Source organism: Diplotaxodon limnothrissa, linkage group LG19, assembly GCF_057381915.1.
Source record: "Diplotaxodon limnothrissa isolate DT_005_m linkage group LG19, D_limnothrissa_male_GT1.1, whole genome shotgun sequence".
Lineage (NCBI taxonomy): Eukaryota > Metazoa > Chordata > Actinopteri > Cichliformes > Cichlidae > Diplotaxodon > Diplotaxodon limnothrissa.
Window position 1 is genome coordinate 9,663,909 of NC_140614.1, and position 22,136 is coordinate 9,686,044.

Consider the following 22,136-nt stretch of genomic DNA (forward strand, 5'->3'; position numbering starts at 1 on the left):
CTCTATATTTTCTTACATACATGGGTTTTGAATTTCAACCACATATGAGATCTACCAGCAGTGAAATCCATTGCCTCCCCACCCTTCTCCTCCACCAGGGTATGGAGCATATCCTTTAGTGTTGGCCCAGCCTACCCTCAGGTGGGTCAGCTCATTGGTTACAAAGTGGTCCACTTGGTCAATGACCAGCTCATAATACCACTTCTTATACTGAGCTGAACCTTCAGCTATGCCCAGGAAGATATTTGGTCTCATACTGGAAATGAAAACAGGGAAAGTCAACACTGGATTGAAATCGTCACTCCAAATTTCCACTCTTTAATCAGCTGTGTATACTGGGGCTACTGCATCCAGCAGCGGTGCAATACTCTAAATTCTCTACCTCTGAACATCATTGACCAATCGAGTCTGAAGCAGCAGGTCCCTATTGGGAAGGAGGTTGTCACAGATCAGATTCTGATTGGCTCTCACTGCCACTCCATTGCATACACAGAGGGAACAAAGGACATCCAGGATCTGACAGAGAAAAAGACACTTGTGTCAGACACTTTTTCCTTTTTGTGTGAAAATATGTCACACATCCACAGTGTGTCAGCGTTTCACATGCTCCGAGAGGAAATGATTAGTTATTCAGACAGATTCTCTGCAAGCTGTGATGCTTGGAGCACATTCACAGTGCGCAAGAGGGCCTTCAAGCAGAACTATCGTCCTCCACCTGCCATTCATGATCAGCAACTGCTGTTTACAAGAAAGCTCTTTGATGTCTTCTAACAAGTGACAGTGTAAATATTAGGAAACTGACATTTAAACACTGTATACACATCACTCGGCTGGAACAAATGAAACCATGATAAAGATTTTAGTACAGTTTTTAAAACCCAGTTTGACAGCTTAATTTTTTTTAACAGTTGTTGAGGTTTTATAATCCAATTAAATGTCTTTAGTGTTTAGTGTTTGTGTTTAAAAAAAAAACAGAGCAACTGGCACCAAAGTTGATCCCAATTTGGACTAGACCACAACGAGGAAATATGTCTCCCACCTCTGCCCGCAAAGGACCAACCAACAGCCAAAATGTGACAACGACTGAGCCAGTTGTGTTTTTGCACTGACACAGTGGAGTATTTTTCTTAGCCAAGTGTTTTCATGATGCAAATTCGAACAGCATTTGTTGATTGCTCTGAGAAAAACCAGAGACAATGATTGTGTTGGCACTTCCGGATTGACCCATTAAAGAAGCGGTAGCTGTAGAAATATAAACTTATCATGTAAAAACCTTATATAGGGGAAATCAAACCACACTTCTGCATTTTTAGTGGTGATTGATGATTCTATGTATGCATTGGCAATCCTAACTCAACTCTGACTTCAAGAAATCCTCTGCCAAGGCATAAAACCAAAGCAGTCTGTCTGTCTACCATCAAGAGCATTGTGAAAACTGCCAAGGTGAATTGTCTATACTCCACAAGGAGCATGGACAAAGGAAGAACCTGTGAAATGTTTGGTGTGAAGCCAGGTTGTTTTCTCTAAAATTAGAAGATATGGCACTAGACTGGCATTGGCACAAAAAGCTCCTTTCTTGTACCTTTTCTAGTCTAATATTTCTGCTTACCTTGTGGTTGCGTCCATGCTTGTAGAGCAGAGAGACGATGGATTTAATGTGACCTTTCTGGATGATGTTCAGAGCTTCTGGGCTTTCTACCAAGATACAGTGGAGGACTTCCAGAATACCTATAGAGTTACACAAAATGTTTGTCATTTAACAAAAGAAACATTTAGACCACATCCCAACATTGATAGCTAGGGATGGGTACCGGTATCCGGTTCTGACACAAACGGTAGTAACCGGACCGAAAAGCAGTGCACATTTCGGTGCTTTATTTCGGTGCTTTTTTTCCCTGAGATGTCATACGCTTTGGATTCTAGCCAATCATTTTACCTTTCCGAGGATAGTAGGCAGGTCCAGGTACGTACGTTCTTTTAGAGCAGAGCTACAGATTAAAAACGCCCAAGGCGAAGCGGTCAAAAGTCTGGCTGTACTTCACAGCAAAAGATGCAAACCCAGCAGCCTGCAACAAGTGCTTTAAGGTGATACTGTGCAAAGGAGGTAACACCTCAAATCTGATGAAACACCTGGCGACGCATAGCGTTTTTTTAAAAGCCTAGAAATGCGCCGTATTTGATAGCTTGCTGCGAGACCTCACACCGAGCACATCTACTGCGGGTGTGGTGCCTGTTATCGGACCAGGAGTTAGCAACATGAACCCGAAGATGTCATGAATCGCCGTGCGGCAGGCAGGAGTAGGACCCAAAATGCAGGACTCACAGGCACGAGGGAATGAACTCAAAACTCAGCTTTATTCGCTGGCGGAACAAATATACAAACTAAACTAAACTGGGAAACCACAAACTAAGAATTCACAGAGAGACACAGGGAGATCCACACACGGCATGAGGGACGACGTCACGCTGAACAGAGGGAGACGCAGACAGAAATACACAGAGGGTTAACGAGGGGAGTGGGAACACACGGGGAACACAGGTGACACTGATAACCATAACGAGACAGGGCGGGGTGAACTGAACACTGACGGGAGAGGTGAAACAGGGAGCACAGAGGTTCAGACAGGAGGAGAGAGAGCACGAGTAGAACACCAACATAACAGGCAGGGGAGACATGGAATAAACACGAAAGGGGACGAGGGCTCATAAATACATAGAGGGCACACAGGGGGAAGAGAGAGCACGGGGAGAACTTAGACATAATGGGCAGGGGAAGCATGGAATAAAACATAAGGAGAGACGAGGGCTCACAGATACACAGAGGGGCACACAGGGAGACATGAAGGGCAAGGGATCAAAACTAGAAGCCATAGAATAAATCACACAAGTACAATAATACGAAAATCACAAAAAACTAAAAACGCTGGGTCAGGAGACCCAGGACCGTGACAGTACCCCCCCCTCAAGGGCTGGCTCCAGACAGCCCAAACACAGAAAAACAAAACCAAACAGAAAACAACCCAGGGCGGGCGGCGGGGGCCCAGGACGGAGGGCTCGGAACAGAAAACAAAGAGCACAGAAAACACCGGAGCCCAAGAAAACAACCCAAAACACAGAGCAGTTCAGGGGGCCGACCGCGCGGAAGGCAACGGCGGAGACGCGGAAACAGTTCAGGAGGCCGACCGCGCGCAAGGCAACGGCGGCGACGCGGAAACAGTTCAGGAGGCCGGCCGCGCGCAAGGCAACGGCGGCGACGCGGAAACAGTTCAGGAGGCCGGCCGCGCGCAAGGCAACGGCGGCGACGCGGAAACAGTTCAGGAGGCCGGCCGCGCGCAAGGCAACGGCGGCGACGCGGAAACAGTTCAGGAGGCCGGCCGCGCGCAAGGCAACGGCGGCGACGCGGAAACAGTTCAGGAGGCCGGCCGCGCGCAAGGCAACGGCGGCGACGCGGAAACAGTTCAGGAGGCCGGCCGCGCGCAAGGCAACGGCGGCGGCGAAGGAGACGACGGAGCAGTTCAGGAGGCCGGCCGCGCGCAAGGCAACGGCGGCGGCGAAGGAGACGACGGAGCAGTTCAGGAGGCCGGCCGCGCGCAAGGCAACGGCGGCGGCGAAGGAGACGACGGAGCAGTTCAGGAGGCCGACCGCGCGGAAGGCAGCGGCGGCCCTCCAGTCCCAGGCGTGCCGGCCATGGCCCGGTGGGCGCAGGGCCAGACGAGGCAGCTGATGAGGATGCTGGACCAGACGAGGCAGCTGATGAGGATGCTGGACCAGACGAGGCAGCTGATGAGGATGCTGGACCAGACGAGGCAGCTGATGAGGATGCTGGACCAGACGAGGCAGCTGATGAGGATGCTGGACCAGACGAGGCAGCTGATGAGGATGCTGGACCAGACGAGGCAGCTGATGAGGATGCTGGACCAGACGAGGCAGCTGATGAGGATGCTGGACCAGACGAGGCAGCTGAAGAGGAGGCTGCGGCAGACGAAGGCTCTGAAGAGGAGGCTGCGGCAGACGAAGGCTCTGAAGAGGAGGCTGCGGCAGACGAAGGCTCTGAAGAGGAGGCTGCGGCAGACGAAGGCTCTGAAGAGGAGGCTGCGGCAGACGAAGGCTCTGAAGAGGAGGCTGCGGCAGACGAAGGCTCTGAAGAGGAGGCTGCGGCAGACGAAGGCTCTGAAGAGGAGGCTGCGGCAGACGAAGGCTCTGAGGCCGGGCCAGGCGAGGTTGCAGAGGCTGAGGCCGGGCCAGGCGAGGTTGCAGAGGCTGAGGCCGGGCCAGGCGAGGTTGCAGAGGCTGAGGCCGGGCCAGGCGAGGTTGCAGAGGCTGAGGCCGGGCCAGGCGAGGTTGCAGAGGCTGAGGCCGGGCCAGGCGAGGTTGCAGAGGCTGAGGCCGGGCCAGGCGAGGTTGCAGAGGCTGAGGCCGGGCCAGGCGTAGCAGAAGCACAGGCGGATGTAGCCGGGCCAGGTGATGACGAGGCGGTCGCAGATGGCGGCTGGACAGGCTCCTCGGGCCCTCCAGCGGAGACAGGAGGCTGAACGGGCCCCTCGGACCCTCCAGCGGAGACAGGAGGCTGAACGGGCCCCTCGGACCCTCCAGCGGAGACAGGAGGCTGAACGGGCCCCTCGGACCCTCCAGCGGAGACAGGAGGCTGAACGGGCCCCTCGGACCCTCCAGCGGAGACAGGGAGGTGCTGGCCGGGCTCACTGGAACCCCCAGCGGACGAGGTAGATGGCGGCGTGGAAGCCGCGGAGTCCTGGATGAGCTCATCCGAGCTTCCAGCAGGAGCTGATGTAGAGCCAGAGAGGATTAGGACCCCGGGCTCAATGTTAAGCTGGCTAGAAAACCGCACTGCTACGGGGAACTGGGCCAAAGGTTCAGGTGCGAGCTGAGCTGCTGGACACACGGGGACCTGAGCTGCTGGACACACGGGGACCTGAGCTGCTGGACACACGGGGACCTGAGCTGCTGGACACACGGGGACCTGAGCTGCTGGACACACGGGGACCTGAGCTGCTGGACACACGGGGACCTGAGCTGCTGGACACACGGGGACCTGAGCTGCTGGACACACGGGGACCTGAGCTGCTGGACACACGGGGACCTGAGCTGCTGGACACACGGGGACCTGAGCTGCTGGACACACGGGGACCTGAGCTGCTGGACACACGGGGACCTGAGCTGCTGGACACACGGGGACCTGAGCTGCTGACGGTGGAGAAGTAAATGACTGCACAGGGGACTGAACTGATGTCTGTAGTAACGGTGGTGGTGAGAGTGGAGTAGGTGGTGGAATTAATGACTTCACAGGGGAATGAACTAGAGGTAGTGACGGTTGTGGTGCTGGTGGTTGAGTGGGTGACTGTGCTAAAGGAGACTGCACTGGGGACTGCACTGGGGACTGCACTGGGGACTGCACTGGGGACTGCACTGGGGACTGCACTGAGGGTGGCTGCGAGGGAGCTAACTGAGCTGTGAAGGGCTGCGAGGGAGCTAACTGAGCTGTCGATAAGGCTGATGATTCCTCTACCAACTGAGCTATTGACTGGGCTAAGGATTGAAATAAGGTTTGTAGTAAGTCAGGCTGTGGATGTGACTGTGCTATGGGAAGCGAGGCTGAATGTGGTGGAGGTGGCGACTGAGCTTCGGGCCGGGCGGCTAACAGAGCTTCGGGCCGGGCGGCTAACAGAGCTTCGGGCCGGGCGGCTAACAGAGCTTCGGGCCGGGCGGCTAACAGAGCTTCGGGCCGGGCGGCTAACAGAGCTTGGGGCGAAAATGGTGGTGGTGGAGTTGGTGTCTGGGCTACAGGCGGCTTCTGAGCAGGAAACACAGGACACTGAGCTACAGGTGGCTGCTGAGCAGGTGACACTGGAGACTGAGCTACAGACGGCTGCTGAGCAGGGGACTGAGCTGAAAGCGGACGGGCAGCTGACTGAATAAACATAGCTCCAGAATAAACAGTTCCAGATGAAACAGTCTTAACTCCTGGGTCCGAAGGAGCATCCACACAAACGGTTTCTAAATATATAGGTTGGAGAGCAGAATATTGTCCGAGTTGGTCCGACTTGGAAGTGGCATGGAAGAAACAGTTAGTGTCACTCACCACCGGAGTTTGCTCAGAAACGTTAGGGCGGCGGCGGCGTGAGCGCCGTTTTCGCCGAGAGGGGGGAGGAGATGAGCCGGGCCGCGAATCCTCCAGCGGACCGGGCTGAACGTCCTCCGACCCCTCACACTGGAGAGGCAGCTCCGGGCGGACGCCTACGGTGGAAACAAGGAAGTCCCGGATGTGGGGGTGCAGCGCGCCGAACAGCCACGGGAGTCCGGACACCATCCGCTGTAGACGGGCGGCTACGACCTCCCGGTGTTCGTCTCCTGGCAGCGCCTCCCACTCCTGACAGTGGTACTCCACCGTATAGATCAAATCCTCCCGGAGCTCAGCGGAGGGGTTGTGAGTTGCTGGGTCCATAACTGGTGACGTCGTACTGTCATGAATCGCCGTGCGGCAGGCAGGAGTAGGACCCAAAATGCAGGACTCACAGGCACGAGGGAATGAACTCAAAACTCAGCTTTATTCGCTGGCGGAACAAATATACAAACTAAACTAAACTGGGAAACCACAAACTAAGAATTCACAGAGAGACACAGGGAGATCCACACACGGCATGAGGGACGACGTCACGCTGAACAGAGGGAGACGCAGACAGAAATACACAGAGGGTTAACGAGGGGAGTGGGAACACACGGGGAACACAGGTGACACTGATAACCATAACGAGACAGGGCGGGGTGAACTGAACACTGACGGGAGAGGTGAAACAGGGAGCACAGAGGTTCAGACAGGAGGAGAGAGAGCACGAGTAGAACACCAACATAACAGGCAGGGGAGACATGGAATAAACACGAAAGGGGACGAGGGCTCATAAATACATAGAGGGCACACAGGGGGAAGAGAGAGCACGGGGAGAACTTAGACATAATGGGCAGGGGAAGCATGGAATAAAACATAAGGAGAGACGAGGGCTCACAGATACACAGAGGGGCACACAGGGAGACATGAAGGGCAAGGGATCAAAACTAGAAGCCATAGAATAAATCACACAAGTACAATAATACGAAAATCACAAAAAACTAAAAACGCTGGGTCAGGAGACCCAGGACCGTGACAGAAGAGGAGAGTCCTGGCCCCTAGCCCTGCCAGTGTAGCAGAAATGATGACGGATGATGATGCAGCAGCAGCCGTTCTTCTCTGTGTGAGTAGCTTAATGTTGTTCGTGTGTAATTTACGTTGAGTAGGCTAACCACGTTATTACATTAATGCATGTAAGGTGAACTAGCAAACACCGTCGTAGTTACATGCGGCTGTCTTCTTGTTTGATGGCAGATAGTCCCTTCACCCTGGCCAAAAAGGCTAAAATGCCCAAAGAAAAAGTGGAAAACAGCTGAGAGGTTTTAGGACAAAGTTTGTGTTTTTCCATTGTTTAAGCACTGCTTCCAGCCAAGAGTGATACCATATATGCCCTATAGCTGCAGAGAAGACCAACATTGTTATCTTTTTACAAAAAAAACAGCTAAACATGAGAGGTTTTTGGACAAAGTTTGTGTTCTCCATTCTTTAAGCACCGGTTCGAGCACCGTTTAAGCACCGGCACCGTTTCAAAAGTACCGGTTTGGCACCGGTATCGGATAAAACCTAAACGATACCCATCCCTATTGATAGCACATTTTTGTCCTTTGCGCCTATCAAAAATCTTTAATCGTTTTAGTTTTTTTTCCTCTCCTCAATTTTTCCACTGAAAGTTTCTCATCATACCTGATGAAGACTCCAGTCTTTCCAGTTTGCTGACCAACCAGTCCAATTTTCGGGAAAACTGGGTACAGTTGTTCCGGTTTCCACGAATCAGTGCAGCTTAACAAACAACAAAGATTTCAAAAATAAAATATTAATATTATAAAAGTGCATTCCAGCAGCAGAATATCAGGTGAGTGGATACTGCAAACAATTTGACTTTGACTAATGAATAAGCGTCAGGTTTTCCTGATATGACATATGTGCATATGAAAACTCATTAAATCTGAATAGAAAATACATGAGAAAAATTGTAAAGGCACTATTAAACCAAGACCTCTATCCCCCATAAAAAGTTGAGGTGTATTCTCTTGTACCATCCTCTACACCTGTGGGTGACATTAAGAAGCCTCTTTATCAATATACTGTCTCATTTCTCACCATTTAGATTCTGGGACAGCAGACGGATAATGTCTGTGAAACACTTTAACAGCACTCTGTGCCAAAGGAATACTGATGGGTGTCTAATCTCCTTTAATTCTGCGCTCTCAGCCAAGCTATAGTTCAAAATGAACACATGGCTAGATCCACAGTTTGAGTCAAGGGCAAGGATATTCACTGTGACTGATGTGAATGTAAAATTCAAAGGTCAAAGACAGGCAGGAGAACCTGGGGCTGCACAGACTACAGGCTTTAAACCATGGTTACATAATCATACAGTGTATTAAGATATACTGTAATATTGCTAAGGCTTTAATGAAGACATCAATTTAAAGTGAAACGATTTGTCCCACTGAGTCCAAGAACAATTTTATCTCATTAAAGAAATAAATAACAAACAAGGAAAAAAGTAGATTGTTCAGTCAGAAAATAAATGTGAGAAGCCATATTTATTTTATTAATGTATTTATCCATTTTAATATTACTCAGTTTTTGCACACAGGACATTAGAATGTGTGCCTCCTTCAAGACATCTGGAGAGCTAATCACGAAGACTGCTTCAAGAGTAGAAGGCTGTGTTAAAGAATAAAAGCGGTCACACCAAATATTGCATTTCAAGCTCATTAGAATTGCACAAACTCTGTTTTTGCCCTAAATAATGTATTTCCACATATTTTTAGACAGGTTTCAATAAGCTGCTATACCCATTTCCCATTTCCCAGCAAAATATAAAAAAGAGGAGTGAATCAAGAAATGTGCATAATTACTGTACATCTTGCATCTTGTGTATTATAAATACCCACTAAAGTCTAGAATAATGCAAACCAGCCAATTAGAACATCGTTATTTCATGTTAGACTTACATCTGCATTTTGGAATGTAGCTTGGTGTAGACACACAGTAGAGGAGGTTGCACATCTATAGCTCTAGGAAAACTGGGCAAACTTTATCTGCTTAAGTTGAGTAATGTCTCCACACTAGTAAAAATCTCTACAACAGGTGGCCATTGTAAATAGTGGTGGGATGTTTTTATGTTTATCTTTAATACACAGCCTGACTTAACTTCTGGGGATCGTGACTTTTTAGGGCTTCCAGCCAGGATATCTGGGAAGCAGAAATGCATGCTAATTTAGCCTCAAATAAGCTAATTAAATTGACATTTTCATCAGATTACAGCTGATGACATGTAGACTTAAGTTTTGCAAATGAAATCCCTCTCTTCATACGAGTTTGTAAAGATCATCAATAGTATAATACAGTGAGGCTCATGGAAAATTCCTGCTTGGGGTGATATTGATGTCCATAATCTCATCATTTAACAAGCACACTGCCTACTTGGACAGATAACAGACCAATAAGAGAGAGAAGGTCAGAACAAACAAGGCCCCGACACAATTCATCATGCAAAATCTGCTACGCCATCCTGAGGGTGACCTCTCTGTGGGGATGGCTAGAGTGTACTCAGAGGAGTGTATTTGTGGGTTTTGAGCACGTGTGTTTGTGTGTAATGTGAGGAAGTACATGTAGGGGAGGTGGTGATGATTACAAAGGCAGTCAAGGTGAGCCAAGTGGAAGCGGTTGATGGGAAAACTCCAATGACAGGAAAACAAAGTACCCAAGAGAAAGCGGTCTGAAATAAAACTTTTCAGGGTCAGAGCTTTAGCATTCATGGCTCAGTGTGAGGCCCCGAGAGAATCAGATAATGCCAACACCTGCGATGGCTGGCATTTTGTTAACGATGCCATTTTGCCTTCAAATATTCAGCTCGATGCTCTATGATTATATCTACACTGCTTTCAAAACACTCGTGACCTAGATGAAAGCGAAGCCAGACAGTAAGACTGCAGGAGGCACTGCGTTTACATCTAAATGTCATGTAAGTGCTGTGACCAGCTTTGAACTGCAAATGTTGAACGAAGGAAGGAAGGAAAAGAATGGCATTAAGTGTCAATTAGATGATGCGACCAGCTGCTAACTCCAGATGTGGAGTGAGAATGTGAACAACAAAAAAAGTGAGGAAGTGAAGACAGAAGGGAGTAGAAAAAAGAAAATAAAGAAGGTGGGAAGCGAAGGAAAGGAAGGAAAGAAATGAGGCATTAAGGATGATCTAAAAGCTACAATATGGAATACAGGAAATAAGGGGTGGGGGGTTAGTGAGATGAGAAACATAGAAGAGAAGGCAAATTCAGTCAAATACTACACGTCTACCCTGAACCAACAGCTGACAGTGTTAAAAAAAGAAAGAAGAAAAAAACAAACGATGTGGATATTTCATGTGATCCATCACTCAACTGTTTACCTAAGAGTTCATAAAGCAGGTTGAGAATGTCCTTCCACGCTGCGCCAGCTTCCTCCCCAGCCACCTCCCCGAAGTGGGCTGCACTGTCGTACAGGTTCATTCGATCAATGCATTTGGACAGAAGACTCAGCATACCCTGAGAAAAATAAAAGATATATACATAATTATTGTGTATTCTTTTACAAGAATTGATAATAACTGAATAGCAAGGAGTTAAACAAATACAGATGATGAAAGATTAATAGGGACTCATTAAAATACATTAAATTTATGTAACCAAAGTCGAAACATACATTCATTTAAGAACCTAAGGTTTTAACCACTTTTCCCCCCCACACACACACACAAAAAAAAAAAAAACCCACTTCCTGCATAGCATCATCTAAATGAGAAACATCAGTGTATGAGAGGTTTTCTTTTTGCATAGAAATTAATCACACCACCCACTCTCACCTCCTCTTTGAAGAGGTCCTGACGTTTGATGAGTGAACGGAGAAGACACTGCTTCTCTTCATGCTCCAGCTCAGAATCGGGCTGCTTAAAGTACTCAATCAAATCATTCAGTGTCTGTAGCACCTCTTCAACGTACCCGGCCACTGCTGTAGACTCTCCTGCTGCAATGCTGTCCAAAGCTCTGGGAGGAAAAAAAGGCAGAAAAGACAGAGAGGGTGGATCAATGTGTAACATTTTACAAACATTTAGTGTGGAGCTTTTGCTAGAAGCAAAGAGGACCCTCCTAGAATTACTTGATGAAGTTGGTAAAGAGGAACGTGGTGTTACGGATGATGCGTGCAGCCCGAGACTCCTCATGTTGACAGCGCTGGAGGATGAGCCCGTCATCCTGACTTACTGTAATCAAGCAGCCTAATTTAAAAAAGACAGGGGGGTGGGGGGAGGATTTAAATGTAAACCCACCACCCGTCACCTCCAACACGTCTGGTGCTTTGGCATGCGGCCAAGGCTGCAAGGTCTGCCTGGCGCCAGCACGACGTGGTATTTGATGTCCCTGGACAAACGCCCGGCAATGAGCAGTGTTTATATGCCACCCTAATCCTTCTGTCTCACCCAAAACTAACTGTCACCCTCCACGTGGCCAATTATCACGTTTAAATGGGTTTCAGCCTCATGTGCACTCTCTGTGGGTCTGCAGAAAAGATGGGAGTGGAGTGTGGGTGACCACATCTGATGTATCCAAGGCTAACATTTTTAATGCATGCTCAATCATCCAGGTAAGGAAATCCCAAAAAAGATGATTCTGTTCATCTGGATGTCGTGTTTTCTATTTTGTCACTCATTCATATGACTTTTTCAGTCTCAGCTGACTGCAGGTTTCCCCAACCTTATAAACAGTACATTTGCATAATGACTGACACTAGCACCATTGACTAACAATGGGCTGTGGGGTCAGTTTCATGATCATAAATATGCATATTGTCATGACCAGTCACAGAGAGTTGGGGAATGGCTCCAATCACAACACTGTAAGATGGTGAAAGATGTGTCCTCCTCGATGGCCTCCTTGACTCACCGCTCAAACCAGCGTTCCTCTCTGTCCAGGATGTGTACCTGCTCATCATTGAAAGAGTCCACTGGCCTATAGGTGTAAATAGACTGCGGATTCCTAGCCTGATCAGTTAGCTCTTCTGGGTTGTGTCATCCGCAAACATTGTTTTCAGTTCCAAAAGAAAAACATTTGACCTGAGTTGGTTGGGTGTTTGGAAGGCCAGCCATATAGCCCACTGACTGTGTGTTATTTGCGTATGCACTCATTGGCTTCGAGGAATGGCAGGCATTTATGGTCATGCTGTAAACAGATGGCAGCTATATATGTTGCATATTTGTATCACTACAGTATGTGCTGTGCAATAAATTATTCGTAATTATTCCTGAAGCAGTTGTTTACTCATGCTACCCATAAAAAAAGAAAAAAACAACAACCCCAAAACAGGTGCTTATCCAACCATGCAAAGTGGACAACTGCAACAACCCCAGAGTTTTACTGTCTGTGAGTTACTTCCTAATTTCTCTGTGTAGGTTCTCAGTCATCCACATCATGGTAGTCTGAGGAGCTTAAAAGAAAGAAGTTGTTGTACTTTGTGAAGTCCAGGCCCCTTCTTTTCTGCTTAATTTGCACCATTGAAGTAAAGTATCGACTGGCTTATATATTATTAGTTGGAGCAGATGAAGGGGTCAGTAGCAGAAGTGCTCTGCTCAAGAACTTCATTATACTACCTTGATTACTTTAGTGTACAATATGGGCAACTGTGGCTCAGGGGGTTGGGAATCGCATCTGTAACCGGAAGGTCGCCGGTTCGATCCCTGGGCTCTCTGACCTGGTCGTTGTGTCCCTGGGCAAGACACTTTACCCTACTTGCCTACTGGTGTTGGCCAGAGGGGCCGATGGCGCTTCTGTCAGTCTGCCCCAGGGCAGCTGTGGCTACAACTGTAGCTCCCTCCACCAGTGTATGAATGAATAGTGGAATTCAGAATACTTTATTGATCCCTGGGGGAAATTATTTTTTGTTACAGTGCTCCATTTTAAACCAACATTAAGACAAGACAGACAATACGCTAACTAAGAATAGTACAATATATACATATATATACATACATACATACATAAGTCACGGTCGGTCACGGTCGGTCACGCTGGTTGGCGCATGCGCACTAATTGTAAAGCGCTTTGAGGGTCTCGAAAAGCGCTATATAAATGCAACCCATTATTATTATTATTATTAATATGCTGAGATGGAGTATTTTTTCCAATAAAGTCATTTTAGCATAAACACACAGGAAACCTGGGGCCGGTCAGCAGTACTTCTTTTGTTTATTGGTCATGTAAAATATAATCAAGTGACTAACGACAGTACAGTGCGCTGTGCATATGGAGGTTGAAGAGAATTTGGTGCAAACTTATTAAAAGTTTGTCCTTGACCAATAAAAAACAGATTACCTGGCTATTTTCATAGCAGTTATTTTGACATTCAGCATGAAGAGAGATGTAATAATTAATATTTGTTATGGTCATGTTCAATTCAGGTGGGCATAGCTGCTGGTGTTGCACTTAATGGAATGGGACCATAATTACCTTTATCTTAAATATACACTGTAATTATACCCTATGAAGGGTCTGAATAAGTGTGAAGAAGATCTATTCAGCTTCTAATTTGATTCATCTAAATAAACATAAACAACGTGTATTTTATGTATTGTTTTGCTGTGACAGTCCTGCAGGGACAGAGCCCCGGTCAATTTATTTTCATCAAACAGGCAAAATTAAACTGTTCATTGAATGGTCCCATCTACATCCCAGCTACATTAGTAAAAGTTACTGCAAAGTCTATTGATGCATACTCAATCATCTAGGTAAGAAAATCCCAGAAGGCTGATTTTATTCAAGTCCAAATCCAAGTTTTAAAAGAAAAAAAAAATGCATTTACCCTTCTTTTTAGGGGACCAAGACGAGATGATTTGGCATCTGGCGCCTGGTAGGACAGCCACAGTCCTGTTGCCACATGCATGATGAAGCACACAGAGTCTCCGTACTTGATCTCTGGCACGCCCATGCCATCAATGTCCCTCTTTGGGCCAGTATCTCCCTTTTCCTGTAGCAGGAACATACACAGATTAGCAAAGAGAGTCAGACAGAAATAAAATCACTCTCACACACACACACACACACACACACACACACACACACACACACACACACACACACACACACACACACACACACACACACACACACACGGGCATGCATATATATAAGCCTGGAAATGTGACAAATGAAGATGTATTGTGATTAGATGGTAATCAGAGATGCCGATTGCGGAGAATGCATTCATTGGCCTGCCAGGAGGTTGCTGCCGGCCTCATTAGCTCTGCTACATTTCTGGCACAGCAGAGATGGAGCGATGCCACTGATTGCAGTCGACAGCAAGTAGCGAGAAACATATTAAAGCCAATGTTCAACATGGCAAAGCTTTGACCTTTCCAGATACAGGAAATAGCAGGCGCAGGGGGTGTGGATAAGGGATGGAGAATAAGAGGGTTATTAAACAATCTATATTCTTCTAAAGAAACATGAGTTTTAAGTAAGAGCAATGTTTTGCTGCATTGCCAGGAGTACGATAGAAAAAGACTTTGAAGTGATGTGAGTCAGAGGGATTTTTACACTGCATCCACTGGGGATAAAGGGATATCCATGGGAACAAATGGAGCTCTGTGAAGGTGACTCAGTGTGCACTTTATGTGGTTGTAGCGATTTTAACATAGGATAATAATTATGGATTGTTCACATATAAAAACAGTAAATCCCCCCCCCAAAAAAGGCTGGATCTCTTCAGGTAAGGGAGGTTCAGCACAAAAATACATCTAAATTTAGTCTTTTCTCCTATTGGGTGTGGTTTAAAAAATAAAATAAAATAAAATAAATCACAGCTCAACAGAAAGAAAAAATACACAACCTGTAGTTTTATCACACTCCTGTGCTACCTTCTACTGCACAACAGTGTGTACCAAATTCATGGGAATAAATAAAAGACTTTCCATTACTGTTTCAAGTAAACCGTGTGCTCCTCTCTCGTGGTTATATCCAGCGTCAAGTCATTATTTTTGGACTACATGCTATCAAATGAGAGCCGCACAAACCCTCAGAGTTCAACAGAGTGAGAGTGGGAGAAAAATGGATGTGCAACTGCAGGAAAGAAATGACTAAAGGCAAATAAGAGATTACAAAGTATGTATCTAAAAAAAAAAAAAACACTATCAGTGCATCATAATTATTTTTAATATTGCAGTGGTGAGGGTGAATTTATTTTTTCTCCCTAATTGAAAACAGCTACAGTATATGCAAACCAGCTGCAATTGCACATGGACAACATGACTGCCTGCTCCAACGTTTACAGTGTGGTCAACTCAGCAGCTATGAAAAGGTTATTTTATAGTGGAATGGCATGAGCTCATTAAGGGCTTAGAGACTCGCTTTGGGAGTTGTTGATGAAGTAGTCAGGGTGAGATATTTTGAGTCCTCTTTTAATGAAGTTAGTTAACTAACAACATTTATTTACATCAACCCCCCAGAACGGCTTCCAGATCTTGTAACTGCCTTGCTCAAAGCACACATAAGAGTTAGCTTTAAAACAGATAGTATACAGTGTTGTGAAAAAGTATTTGCCCCCTTCCTGATTTTGCATATTTGTGATACTTTAAAGTTTCCGATCATCAAGGAAATTTAAATATTAGACAAAGATAACCAGAGTAAATACAAACGGGAGTTTTTAAATTATGATTTTATTACTTAAGGTAGTTATTCAAACCTACGTGGCCCTATGTTAAAAAAAAATAAAAATAAAAAAATTGTTCCCTAAACTTTTTGCACATCAAGATGTTTTTGTACAGTCGCTTTCTTATTTCTGAATCATAAGAATCACCTTAATAGAGGCAAGTGAGGCCTGCAGTTCATTAGATGTTATTTTGGGCTCTTGTGTAACCTCCTGGATGAGTCGTTGATGAGCTCTTGGATTCATTTTGGTAGGCAGGCCACTCCTGGCAAGGTTGTTCTAAGTTTTATCCATTTGTGGATAATGCCTCTCTAGCCATGGTTCGCTGGAGTCCCAAAGCCTTAGAAATGGCTTTGAAACCCCTTCTAGACTGATAGATGTCAGTGACTTTGTTTCTTAGGTTCTTTAGATTGTGACAGGATGTGTTGCATTTTCAGATCTTTAACTCTACTTCGCTTTGTGAGTCTGTTTAAGTGATTTCTTGAATCAACAGGTCTGATAGGGAAATTAAACTTTGCTTTCTACAAAACAAAAACAAAAAAAGTAGTTAATCACATTTAATTTGAGATTTAACAAAGGGTGCAATTACTATTTCGTACAGAGCCAGATATATTTTGATAGCTTTTTTTCCACATTTAAAGTGTGAGAAAGACACAAAAAAAAAAAATACTAAATCAGGAAGGGAGAAAATAATTTACAGTGTTGTGAAAAAGTATGTTTATACAGGCAAACAGAGCACTGACCTTGGAGGCCCTAAAGCAGAAAGCAGTGGCCGTGGTGTCAGACTTCACTCTGTCCTGCAGAACCAGTCCACGGTCTTCAGTCAGAGCAAGATAATGGCCGGTAGAGAGATGGCGTAGTCGGAAGGGCTGGCCCCACCGGATGTGGCTACCACTCCAGCTAAACACAGAGAACTGGTGTCACAAGCTTTGAGTGCAACATTGCCCTGAAATTTCTAGACTTGGTCATCTGTTATTGTTTTCACAGCATAAGGAGAGTCAGGCTTGGAAAATGCTTTTTCTCACATGCAGCACACGTCAGGAGATGGACTGTTTGCATTAGGTGAAGCTTGCTGAATATAGCCTCCAGGCTAGTAGTGAATTCACCCACCCACATGTGTTCATTCTCACATCCACCTCCATTGAGTAATCGCTAGAAAAAAAAAACAACTTTCTCAGCATTTTCTATTTTTTCCCCACCATGGAACCAACGGGGGGTTGATTTGATTCTTTTGTTGCAATAACAGGTAACAGGTACTCTAAATTGAGACTATCGACATAATTTAATATTTGAAAAGAAGTTTTTAAATTATTTTTGCCAGGTTTTCTTTACAAAAAAAAAAAAAAAAAAAAAAAACACGCTATATTAACACAGACTCTGCAGGCACAATATTTAGATCTAAGTGCTCTAGACAACTGAGTTATTTGCGTAAATTGCCCAAACTATTCTGAAAATACAAAGCTGACTTCATTCTAGGAAATGAATATCGCACCAGTAATGTAGGATTTACCATATTTCCCTTCTTCCTATTTAAAAGAATGTTCAAATGCATGTAAAAAACAACCTTGAATTGCACTACCAACTAAAATGATTTCACATATCAACTTCAGAGCAGCTCCAGTTTCTCTCTACAGATGATGCAATTTGGGAAACATTGTTCACAATTCTCCCTTAAGTCAAAAGTAGAGACATGACCCTTAATAGTCGCACCTGTGGCACTTTGAAAGTGTACTGAGTCTGACAGGAATTCCCAGTGAGAGCTGGCAGCCGATGTAACTGGTGAAAAATTGCGTGGGTGGCCAGTTAAAGGAAAATGTGAGAGAAAGGGGGACGGTGATAGAAGAGAGGTAGTTCAAAGCGGGTGGTAAACAGAGCCTCGAATTCTGGAAACTCTGCCAGTTAATTGGTACTGACAGCTCGGAGAAGAGATAGATGGAGTTTATATATAACCTGGGAACCTATAGCCTCCCACAATTTCTTTGTATTTTGTTAAATAAAGGGAAATATTTGTAGTCATTTATTGAAACCTAAGGAAACCTCAATAGGAATATAGTATATAATGGAGAAACAGAGTTTGCACTACACTGATGTCCTCCCCCCCCCGCTCAAGATGATCACACACTGCTTCAAAAATGTTAAGATCTAGGCTCCATGTGTGTTTGTGCGTCTTTAATCCAGGTATGCTTTTCCTACATTGACAGTGTGTTTGGCTGCCAATCCAATGCTTTCCAGATGGTACTGTACATTTCTGCATTCATAATTCCATTAATTTTGACAAGATCCCCAAAACAACTGGCTGAAATGCAAACTCTAAACCATGACCAAACCTCCGCTATGGCTACACATGGCTGTAGAGACACACTTTGTACCTCTCTCCTGACCATAACTGATGACAAATTGAACTAAAAATTCAAAATTTGGAATAATCACCCCTTAAGACATTCTGTTACTGATTGTTATTCTAATTATTGTGTAATTTGGCAAAGTAATTTCTCCCCATTTCCATCATTAAGAATGGCTTTGTGACAGCTGCCTTTCCACTGAGACCATTTGTGAAGAACCGTTAGTGAACAGTAGAAGGATTAACTGAACGGCCGTATTGATTTTAAGTCCTGTGTCCCCTGTTTGTGTCCAGTTACTTAAGGACATAACTTTCAGATACTGTTTATTTACTGTAGGTAAGTTTTTTAGGCCGACCACTTCTCACCTCATCCAGTTTAGATAATAATATGTAATTTTTTCATGTTCTTTTATATCCCACTCAAATAAAACAATCCCTTTGTGTAATTTCTGAGAGAAACATATATTATTTATTTTATTTGTGTTTTTGAGTCAGATGTTACCTGATCCTCAGTGGCTCCACTCTCCACAGTGAACGGGCCCTTGATGCTCCCTTGCCAGCCTCATAGTTAACTATCCTAAAAGCAGAAGAAATAAATGTGGGCCTCAGTTAAGTAATTTAAGTGACAGAAACAACATGAACAGTCCAACATGGTATGCTTCTGTTAAAGCTAAAAACACCCTCTGTGAACTGGATCCCGAGGGAAATCTGGCTCCAGATTAATTTGTTTTTGGAGACATTTTGATGTTCTCAAGAAAAATATCACAGTGTCTCCATATATATGATTATTCCTGCTTAAACCTCACTGTGCAGGTCAGAAAACAAGAGATTCTTATATTTTATGATAGTGACTCAGGAGGGAGAAAAAAAACTGTTGGGTTGAAGGCTATTTCAGTGCTTCTCAATAAATAACAGCCTTGTAACCCTTCACACAGGATTACAACAGAAAGAGTTTGGATTGAAAAAAAAAAAAAAAAAAAAAAAAGAGGCCTCAGGTGAATTTTCTTCAAAAGAACAAACACAAAAAAGTGGATTGAAAAGTAAATTTTGAACTCCTCCTATAACTTTAACATATGTGGTAAGTGTAAACGTTTTCAGTATTTCCTCACAGTTTAAGACAAAAAAACCAAAAACTTTTTTTTAGTTTTAAAGTGAAGCTTAAAAGTGACAACATTTTTTTAGTTTATTATTAATCATCCTCAAAACTATTTTCCCCAATGGTTAGTTTGAAAGATTTTATTAATTTAATTAATTAAATTACTAACCTCTGCTCCTCTTCACTCTTGTCTGCTCCAGGGATGGTCAGGCTCTCATCATGCCCATGACAGAGACGCATCACATGTCCACCAATTAAAAAAACCTAAAAGGCAAAAAAAAAAGTTCCATTTATTCATGAAAAAGAAATCATTTATTCTAATATATGGCTGCTTTGTTTTTCAAACACCATCAGTACATTAAAATGATGACAGGAAATAATACATTTTTAAATTATAAAAAGGTGGACTTTCTTTGAAACATTAACTTAAAATTGTGAGTTTAAATTAAACAGATTTTTTTATTTAGACACACACACACACACACACACACACACACACACACACACACACACACACACACACACACACACACAGTTGTGTTTTCACATCCTTGTGGGGACATCTAATTGACATAATGCTTTCCTTAGCTGCTTACCCTAACATTAAGCATCAAAAATGAATGTCTGAACCTAACCCCAACCTAATTGTAACCCTGACACTAAAAATCACATTTTGAGTCTCAGAAATATCTTCAAACTTGTGGAGACGGGGATTTTGTCCCCATAAGGGCCTGTTGGTCCCCACAAGTATAGTAAACTTCCAATTTTTGGTCCCCACAAAGATATGTTAACATGGTTGTTGGGGTTTTTAAGCTTACCTACTGCCATGTTACTTGATGAGCAGGTAGGCTGGACATTCCACAGGGTCTGCATGAAGGAGGCATCCACGTGAAAGTTGCCATTGGAAATAGAGAGATGCTGGAAAAGAGAAGCACAGTTACGCGGGGAACAGTTGACCTTGAGTTAACCAGCTGTGTTAGCAGCAGGAAAACAGGGACATACAACACAATTTAGCAACAGTGCACAGACGAGGAAGATGTCCAAGCGCCTGGAGTTGAAAAGAGATTAAAACATGTCGTCCTTCTCATGAGAAGGACGACATGTTTTAATCTCTTTTATCACTGCAGGCCAAAGGCACTGCTCCATGTAACATGCCCAGATAATGCAATAATTCCTTTGAGATTAAAAATTAAGAAAGCACTTAAAGTTTCAACCATTTAACTGCCAGTAAGTACGTCTGTCATGCACGCTGACAACATGATGGATGAACAAACTGATGGACCTACCCATTTTTCATGGTCAGCGCTCTAGTAACACACAAATACAAATAAGAATGTGTTATCGGGATGTATGGCAGTCAATTATACAAAGTTGAGAGCAAAAATTGGGAGAATTATAGTGGTGTGAGGAGGTACAGCGATTTATTAGCCTTGCTACCAGAGAGTTTGTATTCTAGCCAACATCATGTTGTCTTGCCAAACAAGGCCAGCCAACAATGCTGCACTGTTGAGCACAAAACAAATCTGCTACCCAGGCTAATAACAATGCAGTGCTGATTTTCCTGTGAGGGGAACCAAGTGGTTCACAAACTAAGACACTTAGGGAAGCATCTGTGTCAGAGGCCTATGCTGTGCAGAGTGAAGGAAAAATGTCCGTCCCGGTTTTCCTCCAAGGCACGAGCACCGATAAGCAGAGTTTTGTCCTTTCCTTATGAGACTCCTAATTATTTAAAGTAACACTCAGGTATGCCGTTCAGCAGGTTAGTTACAGCGCCAGGAGCAGCTTGGGAGAACAAGAAAACAGAGACTGCTTCAGATTGCCTTCCCAATCGACTCAAAGATTTATTTAGTACACAACAGCCTATATAGAGAAAAAAAGGTTCGTGTGTCAACAATTCTCAGTTCAAACCGGTACAGACCAAATAAGGAAACGTCTTCCTGCCTTCTGAGCAAAGAAGTATCCTTTGTGTAGTTTATCAGTTCAGCTACAATTTATGATCATCCCAGCAAAATACACTCCTAGACATAGAATACAGAGTTCTTTCATCAGTGAATTCTGAAACAAACCACCTGGCCTTTAACGAGCTCTTTTCTAGGAGATTAAAGAAAAAGGGAGGATGGGAAGAAAGAAGTGGTCTCGTCTCTGTGGTGTTTTCGACCTTGGGGTACCAGCCTGTGAGTCTTACACATTAATTCTTGGGTCACAGAGAAAGAGAAAAACAACTAGTAAATGGGCCTTATTGAGTAACAGTTGAGTCTGTCATTGACCAGCTGGATTTTCATTTGATGTTCAAAATCAGCCTTTAAATAGGTGTAAAGGTTGGAATTAGCCTTGACTGGGAGGCCTGCAAAAAATTCCAGTGTTTGAAGTGAGAAGCCCCTTGAAGTAGATTTCATGTATTTATATTTCCAGTACTTTGACTGCTCTGACTGTGAGGGCCAGCTTTTAAAGTTGATTAACTATAAATAACAATAAGGTAAATTGTGTTAGCTTGAAAAGGGAATGAAGAATATTGTTAATTTACACTGATATTATGCCTTATTAAATACCAAGACGTTTAATGTTAAGAAAAGAAAAAAAAGCTCAAGCTCATCTTACAACAGACTATTAATGATAGATTACAGACTGATTAATTTAGGTTTGTGTGCATGAATGTGTTTGTCTTGCAAGCATTTGAGTGTGTTTGTATGCATTAGATAGAGAACAAGGGGACATCAGTGGGAAGGAGGAATGTACTCACCCCTTCGCTGCTCTGCCCAGTGTTAGCCAGCATCTCCTGCAGGGCTCGCACTGACAGTGACTGCTCCAGCACAAAGTTACAGACACAAAGGTCCGGAGGAACATACTGCATGACAGAGTAAAAGAAAAAGAAAAAATTAGCGTGCAGGGAATGAGGA

The 22,136-nt window shown here is 44.5% G+C and overlaps 1 protein-coding gene across 1 annotated transcript; it reads right to left on the reverse strand.

Annotated features, from left to right (window-relative positions):
- Positions 1-51: 51 nt before the first annotated feature.
- LOC146611690 (ryanodine receptor 3-like) lies at positions 52-20,172 on the reverse strand. Its single transcript, XM_085343539.1, has 12 exons — positions 20,058-20,172; positions 19,409-19,503; positions 18,646-18,720; positions 16,546-16,702; positions 13,961-14,125; positions 11,267-11,361; positions 10,974-11,154; positions 10,521-10,656; positions 7,805-7,900; positions 1,610-1,728; positions 383-516; positions 52-256 (listed from the first exon to the last, which is right to left on the reverse strand). The coding sequence occupies exons 2-12, from the start codon at positions 19,477-19,479 to the stop codon at positions 52-54; spliced, it is 1,434 nt and encodes a 477-aa protein (XP_085199665.1). The 5' UTR covers positions 19,480-19,503; positions 20,058-20,172.
- Positions 20,173-22,136: the final 1,964 nt, after the last annotated feature.

Coding starts and splice junctions, on each gene's coding strand:
- LOC146611690 (XM_085343539.1), bottom strand. CDS start 19,479: ATGCGTCTCTGTCATGGGCATGATGAGAGCCTGACCATCCCTGGAGCA. Junction 16,703..18,645: donor GTGGAGCCACTGAGGATCAG/GTAACATCTGAC, acceptor CTCTGTGTTTAG/CTGGAGTGGTAGCCACATCC. Junction 11,362..13,960: donor TTGGTCCCCTAAAAAGAAGG/GTAAATGCATTT, acceptor ACAGTAAGTCAG/GATGACGGGCTCATCCTCCA.